The sequence below is a fragment of the Mytilus trossulus genome, chromosome 10, assembly GCF_036588685.1.
Source record: "Mytilus trossulus isolate FHL-02 chromosome 10, PNRI_Mtr1.1.1.hap1, whole genome shotgun sequence".
In the NCBI taxonomy this organism is placed as follows: Eukaryota; Metazoa; Mollusca; class Bivalvia; order Mytilida; family Mytilidae; genus Mytilus; species Mytilus trossulus.
The window spans coordinates 54235351-54245204 of NC_086382.1; the positions used below are offsets into that span (position 1 = coordinate 54235351).

Here is a 9854-nt window from a genome sequence, read left to right on the forward strand (position 1 = left end):
AAGACAGGAAAGTTAGAGTCCAAGAGAGTTGTAGATGCTTCATTTGCATAGATAATTCATGAATTAGCTAGATGTCTTCGGTGGAAAAATCTCTCATAGAGACTGAGTTAATAGAAGAGAAATCTGAGACTATCAAGAAAGATTCTAAAGTCTCTTGGTTTATTTGTTTCAATGGATGGTTGACCCAAATCTTGATTTTGGGGGTCTTACATGGATTCGGCGTGTTCTTCGTGGAATTTACGAAGGACTTCAAATCTTCAAAATCAAAAGCTGGTAAGTTTTCTGTCTGACCCACCTTTTTTTGTTCTTGAAAAGTATACAGAATATAAGTGTGATTGCAAAAATAAGTCTGGTATCTTAAAAAACGAAATATGTTATGTTGTGTGCACAAAAAGCAATGATGTCATAATAGAAACTCCATTGTTCCCATAGGAATTCCCTTTCAACAACACACTATACGGCCATGACGGACTCTGAATCTTCTTTGAAATTTTCATCTTCAAATGATCTTCTTGACAAAGAAAATGATCAGAGAGATACATCTTATTCATGGGTTGTTTGTGCATGTGGATTCGTGGCCAGAGTCATTATCGTTGGTGTTTTGCATGGATTCGGAGCTTTCTTTATTGCATTTATTGAAGAATTCAAAATAACAAAAGAAAAATCAGGTAAAGTTTAACTATGAATAATAGAAGATTTGGAAAATATAATGAAACAACAAATTAACAACTAAACTATCAAATACAGAGAGGGTATAAAACCTACAGTTAAACGTAGTTTAATGACGGAGTTCAGAATTTTTGCCAGATATTCAACAGGGAATCCATTGTTCCATTTATCCTTGTAGTACTATCAAAACATTTCCCTGCTAAATCATAATTTACTTTTTATAAAATTATTACATATAGTTTAAAAAGGCATATTTTATAAAATCCTATAATTTCGTAATTTTTTTTCAAATTTTTTTTTTTTAAAGAAAAAGGATGCTAATGTTACATGTATGGAAAAAAATCATAATTATTTCCCGCCAAAATTTCAGTGGCTTACATATATACGAATAACAAGCCCACTGACCCTCTTTTTATTTTTGCTGTTTTAGTTCCTTTATATCATTATTGGTAGATGATAATAGCAGGAATAGACTAGATATTGTTTTGAGGCGCATTGGATTTCCGCCAATTTTAACAAAATCATAAGGGAGATTTTTATGGCGCAAATGAAATGCCAATTGGCGCAAACAGTGGCGGATCCAGAACTTTTCCTTAAGGGAGGGGGGCGCTGACTGACCTAAGAGGGGGCCCCGCTCCAATCATGCTTCAATGATTCCCTATATAATCAACCAAATTTTTCCAACGAAAGGGGGGGGGCGCCCCTCCCTGGATCCGCCTATGGCAAAAGTAAAGCACTGTTGTATAGGATACTAGATATAAGAAGATGTGTTATTTGAGCCAATGAGACAACTTTCCATCCCAGTACAGCAAGAGTGGTTTTTTTAATATATGACATGGCAATTGTCGAAAATATGTGTTGCAAGACCTCAAAATGTTTGTTTTAACGGGTTATATTTCTCTCGTTTATTTACGTATGTATACTCGATATCATCTTTCATTTATAGATAAATATAAAAATATGATCTCATACTAGAATATGAAATTACTGTACACCAAATAAATAAGAAAAAAGGAAAGTATGCTGCATAAAATGGGCAAACGAAAACAATTGTTATATGAATAATAAAAAAAACTTTTACTGTTGTCTAGATCTCTATCACTAACTATAAAAGTAACCTTAAACAAGAATATTGATACTAAACAGAACAGAAAGTAAGACTTAAATGTGTTTCTATTTCAGCATGGATTGGTTCTCTAGCATATGGATTGTCTATGACGTTTGGACCTATAGCTTCGATGTTGGTAAACAGATTCGGCAACAGAGTGGTAATGGTATTTGGAGCACTTCTTTGCTCGGCATCGATCTTAACGGCTTCGTTTGTCCATTCAATAGAGATGTTGTTTGTTACATTTTCCGTCTTCTATGGTATTGGGACATGCCTATGTATAACTCCCATTATGACTATTGCCACACAATACTTCGACAAGTACCTGACTATTGCTGTCGGTATCATGACTGCCGGAAGTAGCTTTGGAACCCTCATTTACGCGCCGATGTCTCAAGCCTTCATTGATGCCTATGGTTGGAGAAATACATTCCGGTGCTATTCCGGACTCTGTGCGCTTAGTGCTATTTGTTCATTGTTCATCAAACCAATTTCGAACCAAAAGAAAACTGACGAGCAGAAGTTGAAGCAATCACCAATTCGTTCGATAATTCAGGATCTAAAACTCTGGAAGAATCGTGTGTTTGTAATTTGGACAATAGCCATCACCCTAGTTATGTTTGGATTCTACATTCCGTACGTTCATTTGGTAAGTATACTATCTTTTTAGCCAGGGCTCCGTGTTAAAGACCGTACTTTGACCTATAATGGTTTACTTCTATAAATTGTGACTTTGATAGAGAGTTTCATTGGCACTCATACCACATCTTCTTATGTCTATCTTTTAAACTATTGACCCTACTCATTGACCACTAAAATAGAAATACATATGTGTGATCTATTACTTAGTTCAAGTTTGGATGAATTGCAAACGGATTTAGTTGGTATCACAAAATCACCAACAAAAAATATGGAATCAATTTTCACATTTATAACTTTTTTTTTTAAAGCTGCGAGCATAAACTCAAACGCCCCAAAACAAAACTGTATAGAAATATATGTGGATGATTAATATGCTTCTTGCAACTTAATTTCAGGTGGCGTATGCAGAAGACTGTGGTATTCCTCCCGAAAAGGGCGCCATATTTATCATGATGCTTGGAGCTTGTACAGCATTTGGTCGGATACTGTTTGGAAAAATCATCCAGTATGGCTATTTGAATCGTCTTGCCATGCACCAGTTTTCGATGGTTGTAACTGGGACCGGGGTAATGCTATTACCTTATTTGAAATCCTTCACTGGAATTTCAGCTTATGTTATTTGTATTGGACTAGTGGATGGCTGCTATGTTGTCTTATTACCTGTCCTTACTGCAACCTTGGTGGGTGTTGACAACACAGTGTTAGCCTGGGGTTTCTTGGTTGGTACCAGTTCAGTTACATTTACAGCAGGACCACCCTTAGCAGGTAATTTGATTATACGTTGTTTAATCACTGAGCTGTGAATTCAATTATGACTGCAGTAATGAAGAATTAAAATAACACAAAATAACACACAAGTTTATATTTTGTTATGCATCTTGCCGATATCACGGTGTGGGGACAATACTGTGTAGATAGTTTATGGTAATGCATATGTATGGGTAATTTTGTATTCATAATTCTTTTTTTTTCAATACCTAAACATACGATTGCTACCTACCGTCAATCAAGTTTTTTTTTATTCAGAACACTTCTTTATTCATAAATGACATCCATGCAATGACCTTTGAATAGCTTCATCTAGCCGATTGTCACAGTACACAGTCACAGCACTTTAAAACTGAAACAGGGGTGTGTTGTGTACTCATGTCGCGTTGTATCTCAAAAACTATTTATAAATATTGCTTAAAACTTTTACTTCTTTTCGATATTAATCTAGAGATCTGCATACTTTTTGGAGATGATTTGGAGATGATTCTAAATTTTATTTTAGGGTTTTTGAGTTTTTGGTAAAAAAAAAAAGGGGGGGGGGGGTTCACATGTCGCGCCGTGTCTCAGAAACCATTAATTATTATTGTTTAAAACTGTACACACTTCTTAGTTATATTGATCTAAAGATCTGTATAGTTTTTGGTGATGATTCAAAAATTTATTTCAGAGTTATTGATTTGGTTTTTTTTTAAAGGGGGGTTCACCTGTCGCGCCGTATCTTAGAAACTATTAATGATTATTGCATAAAACTTCTCACACAAGACAACAGGCGTATCATGCGCTAATGGCGCAACTGCTTATTATATATATTATTAATTTGATCTCTCCGTTTGTCGTCGGGTCTGGTCTTACGAGGGGCGTATGACATTTGCGCCGATTTAAAAAAAAAATCATTCTTTTATTTGCGCCGATTTCATTTTTTCATTTGCGCCGATTTATATTTTTTCCTTAATTGGATTTACAGGTAAGCTACAGGTAAGTTCATACTTTTACATTGGCTGAGCAGAGAGTATAAACACATATCAAGTGACATTGCAATTGGTAAATGGCTATCCCTAAATGACTGCTTCACGTTTGACATTGCCTGACACTCCGCTCCTTCTGATGACAAATGCCATACATTCTTAGACAACATACAAGTACACATTCGGCATAACGGTCAACCAATTCGTAATGAAGTCCATAAAATTAACGAAGGGATGAATTCAACTTCACCATATGGAACTCTTATTTTAATAGCTTCCTTGTGCCTCGGAGAAAATGCGATCTCTAAAAATGCCCACACCAGTGCGTATGCCAGACAAAGAAAAGGTGGCCTTTGTTATCGACAATTACGCGAAATATAGAAGAGACGAAATCATAAGAAAGGAATATATTAGATGTGTTGCCTATACATACTCGGAAAGAACAGATTTATGATTTGAATGTATTCCGTTTTTATGGATTTGAATGCTGTACATATATTTTAATTCGTCATTGTAGAACAAAGTGCTTTTATCTTAGGTTTTTTCTTCTTGATTTTAAGCAGGAGACAACAGTTATATACATATTATGATAGACAAAGTGTATCATAATATATGAACAACTGGCTAACGGAATAGGTCTATAATGATAAATGAAAATAACATTACTGGGATGGAGAGGTGTCTCATTGGCACTCATACCACATCTTCTTATATCATTTCACCTGTAATTTACCTGTTATTTACCTGTAAAAAAATCGGCGCAATTGAAAAAATAATCGGCGCAAATGAAAGAAAAAATCGGCGCAAATGCAAAACACCGCTTACGAGCAAGTACATATAATCCCAATCCCTTTTTTGAAAATTATTGTAGTTTATACTTATCTTATTTTTCACGTTTCGACAGGTGCTTTGTACGACATGATGGGATCATATGACCTTGCATTCCACTTGGCAGGTCTCCCAATCATTGGCGGAGCGTTGGTTTTATTCCTGATACCTTGGGCACAGCGTACGTCAGAAACTAATAATGTCATGATTGCTGTTAGTGAGTACAACGTGGCAGACGACTATGATTTCGGTGACGACGTTATTCTAGAGTCACGGGCACTTCGCAATCGCGAAAATTCTTCGTCAGCAACGCTTACCGATCTGGTTCGCACTAAAGATCTCAAGACTAAAGGCCAAACCAGGTTTAAAACAAAACGATACAAAGACCAAGAAACATCAACATCGCCAACATCTATCCATGTCCCAATCGATATTAATGAAGCCTTAGCCATGTTCCATGAGAATGCACAGATGATAGCAACACTCCTGGAAACTTCTTCAGGTCATCTTATTTCCCAAACGTCTGCTGCTAAAAGTTCAGAAAAGTCCAGAAGTGATATGATACAGGTTAGTTTAATTTTCGAAAGACAAATGTTACAGTAATTTGTAGCTGGTTTTACCAGTATGATTTCAAAGAATAGAAAATATTTAATTCGAAATGTTTTGTTTTCGGTAATCCAGCAAAAGGCCGATGCAACCACAAAAATAAATTTTGGAGATTTTTACTTATCGAGGTTATTCTCATCCCACCCTATCATATCTGTTGTTGTCATTGTAAAGAATTACCACCGCATGTTATCTCCTTCCTGTACCATTGAAACTTAACATTCCATATATAGATCGCAATAAAAAGCATTAATGTTTTCTTCTACAAAATTGTGTTTTGCGTTGGGAAATGAACAAATTGAGTAAGAGAATTACCTTTTGAGTTTTTCGGGGATATGGGGAAAGATGTACAGGTTTTTTTTTAGAGTATATACAAAATATAAATCTTTCCCATAACATGATGAATATTTTTTGTGTTTTGGAGTTTTTACAGAAATAGCATGAATAGTACACAATTTTATTTAGGGGCCAGCTGGAGACCACCCCCGGATACGGGATGTTCTCGTTGCGTTGAAGACCCAATTGGTCTTCGGCTGTTGTCGTCTCTTTGGTCGGGTTGTTTTCTCTTTGGCATGTTCCCCATTTCTATTCTCAATTTTTATTATAAAAAAAGAAGGATCTATGTGGTATGTTTGCCAATGAGACAACTCTCCACCAGAGACCAAAATTACACAGAAAAAAACTATAGGTCACCGTACGAGCTTCAACAATGAGCAGCGCCCATACCACATAGTCAGCTATAAAAGTCCCCGAAATGACAATGAAAAACAATTCAAACGAGAAAACTAACGGCCTTTTTATGTACAAAAAATGAACGATAAACAAATATGTGCTTATTTTTTTTAAATATAATAGACACCTTAATTAACTTTTATTGTTTAAGTTTATTTGTCCTCAATCTTTTGTCGAGGTTGCAATGTATTTATTTTATTTGGATTTATTAACCTTTTTTGGTTACATTCTACATCGTACAGGGAGAAAAAAATCTGACCAAAGTTTAAGATCGGAAGGACTTTCAATACAAAATCCATAAAACATGTGTTCTCGTCAGCTTATTCACTTAGAAAGATAATGAATCGAGTAAAAGACTTAGTACACGATAAATTGTTTTCTCATGATTCTGGCTTACGTTCGTTATTCGGAATTTCTACCATGCATGAAATCATTCGCATAATTCATGTTTATTGTAAGTCATATAAAATATGGAGAATGTTGTATGTTTCATGATGATTGCCAATGCAACAACTTTCCAACAGAGCGTATCTAATCAACTATATGTCACCGTACGGTACTTATTCAACAATGAGCAAAACCCAAATCGTAAAGACGGATATAAAAGGCCTTACATGACAAAATTTGAAACAATTCAAATGGAAAAAACGGCCTGATTTATGACAAAACGATAAAAAAAAATAAGCGTATAGGCCAAAACATTATTTCAGATATAACATTTATCAAAATTCCGGTAAGTGTTAAAACTAGTGACTGTTATTTTGTAGAATATGTCCGTTGGAACCAGTGGACCAACGCCTCATAATGTGATTAGCATAATGTCGGTCCCCGGAGGTGTGGCTATTGGAACGTTTGGTGGAAACGTTGCGCAGTATCCGTCAGAGTCTTCAAGTTCCAACATTTTTATCAATCCAAACAGCCAACGAATGCAAACTCAGACTTCGGATGCCACGTCACAGCGATCGAGGACATTTGACGACCCATATCGAGTAGCTTCAGATATGATTAGTCCAGTATCTAGCAAAGTGTATCAAATTCACCATCTTCTGTCACCAGAAGGTACAGAGGAAAAGCAAAATGTAACCACTCATGCCGAGGACAACACCCCTGTCACCTCACCGCATGATACCACCATTTCTGGTCATATGTCACGGCTTATAACTTCTCTGGTCAGTCCAAGCATGATACACGATAAGGAGACATCAAAATCACAGACTGAATATACCGCGTCAGGACAACAATCTCCTTTTGACAACAATTATATTCATAATACGTGTGTATCTCCTTGTTATATTTCGTCGCCACCTAAACTACAATCAATACCAGAAATACCCGTCCCAAGGAAAGAAAAAGCAACTGGCGTGACAGGAAAACATTTTGTGTCTGAAAAACGGACTTCTAGTTCTGTAGACCATAATGCAGAAGTTCACAATACTACACCGACGTCATGTGCTTGGGTTGGTGATTCATCAAGCGAACCTACAATGTGTACTAAAGTTGCGTCTGTTTCTAGCTCGTCGTCAACGTCTCACGGGAACGGGGATCGCAGTGCCGAAACAAAACAGACTGTTAGTGAACTGGATGTATTTACCCACTTATTTACAGATGATAATGTGTAGTCAAAATGTTTTGTACATCGAGCGCAGTATAAAATACTCAATCGGCGTTTTATAAAGGAGCACTTGCAACAGAATAAGGTTCGAACGCATGAGTTCATTCGTAGAGGAAATGTATAGTTCCAGTAGCTGTAAATTGAAAAATAATATTCCAAGTCAAAAATACGGAAACTGTGTTGTTGTTTTTTAAGCTCGTCTTTGTTTTGTTTTTGTTTTTAGCTCACCTGACCATGCAGATGGGCTAAATGAGCTTTTCTCATCACTCGTCGTCCGTCGTCGTCGTCATTTAACTTTTACAAAATCTTCTCTAAAACTACTGGGTCAAATTTAACCAAACTTATCCACAATCATCATTGGGGTAACTATTCAGTTTTTATAATGTGTCAAATGACCCCACATGCCAAAAAATATGGCGTATATGGCTAAAAATAAAACATAGGGATCAAATGCAAGTTGTGTCTTTTATTTTGAAATCTGTAATGAATAGAGAAAATCTGAGAGTGGCAAAAATGATCAGAAAGTTATTCTATTCCTCTTATATACGTCAAAACTGTCAGACGACTTATTATTAGGAGTTATTGCCCTTAGATATTATTTTTTTCTTGTTTTCATTTTTGCCTCATATCTTGAAAACTATAATTGATAAATAAGATGGACGAAGACATAAATAAGCAAAATCGAATAGCAAGGGGAAAAAAACAACAATTAACAAGTCAAATTTTGTCGATATAGTAATTGAATATTGCCATTCTATATAGAAATGATTGTCCTTAAATTATATGTTTATCCTCTTTTGTGTTCTGAGAAAAAAACTAAAGAAGATAGAGAAAAAGTAGACAGACTTGATGATCAGCTATACAAGATAATAAAAAAAGTTTTTGCTATCAATTGTGAATTATGAATATAGACGAAGGTGAGCGACACAGCTCTTCAGAGCCTCTAGTTATAAGTCATGATACTTGCGGCAGTAGTTGCAGATTGGGAAAAAAAATAACAAACCGAAATAAAAAGACTTTGAATCTTAAACACGCACTGTAAATTACATATTACGCATGAAAATTGAGACTTAAGAAAATTTGTTGAGATTTAAAAAGTTCCAAAATAAACACTGTAAAAAAAAATCCCTCCACGTTGAACTAAATTTGCACAATAAGAATATTTCGATAAATGGGCATAATTAATTTATTGGTTGGTTGTGATCCAAACTATATAGTAACTAAAGAGTCTCAATTTCACCGTGCTAACTGTGAACTTTCCATTTCATAGTAGCAATATAACAGTATCGCATGCATATGGGTTTTATTTCTGCCAGTTGATATTATATCTAGTTAGAATGTCTTCTATGCTCATGTCTAAAGACAAGATCAAGGCCATCCCTGGCACCGAGCTTACTAGATGCGATACTTAAGTTCGTTTTGGGGGATTAAAGTTTGTTCGTTTCAAACCAAAACCAATATGGAATGGATTAAAGGTTTAACCGAAATCATATGCATGCACATTATTACATATAAAAAAAAACGTTTGGAACCAGACTTCAAAATATAACATAACATTATATATAAATTCACGTAATTGTCAAGATTTTTTTTATCGGTGTCGTAAATAAATGTTTTCATTATTAGACAATTCCTCTTCGTTTGACAATAACTTGGTCAAATTTCAAAGCTAGCCGGCGCATTTTGTATAATAAGTTCATATCTTTTACTAAACAGTTTTCTTATGTTATCACGTTTTATATATTTATGAAATAGTCTTTTCTATAAACCAATGATTTGCATATAGTAAGATCTGCTATACAAAACCTTGTATAAACTGTTCAACTTTCAAAAGGTGTTTTACCTTATTAATTAACGACACCTGTCAACTTATTTCGTGTAATTGTCTTGTATTGTTTATAAAAAAAAATCACAATTAAAA

General features: G+C 35.1%; 1 protein-coding gene across 2 annotated transcripts; it reads left to right on the forward strand.

Annotated features, from left to right (window-relative positions):
* On the forward strand, positions 1–8004 carry LOC134687643 (uncharacterized). Of its 2 annotated transcripts, none has more exons than XM_063548095.1 (5): positions 1–273; positions 1852–2426; positions 2815–3184; positions 5060–5550; positions 7089–8004. In XM_063548095.1, exons 1-5 carry the CDS (start codon positions 72–74, stop codon positions 7938–7940), a joined length of 2490 nt encoding a protein of 829 aa, XP_063404165.1. In that variant the 5' UTR covers positions 1–71; the 3' UTR covers positions 7941–8004. The 2 variants fall into 2 exon arrangements, with proteins under 2 accessions (XP_063404165.1, XP_063404164.1); XM_063548094.1 differs by lacking the exon at positions 1–273 and adding an exon at positions 420–668.
* The last annotated feature ends 1850 nt before the right edge of the window (positions 8005–9854 follow it).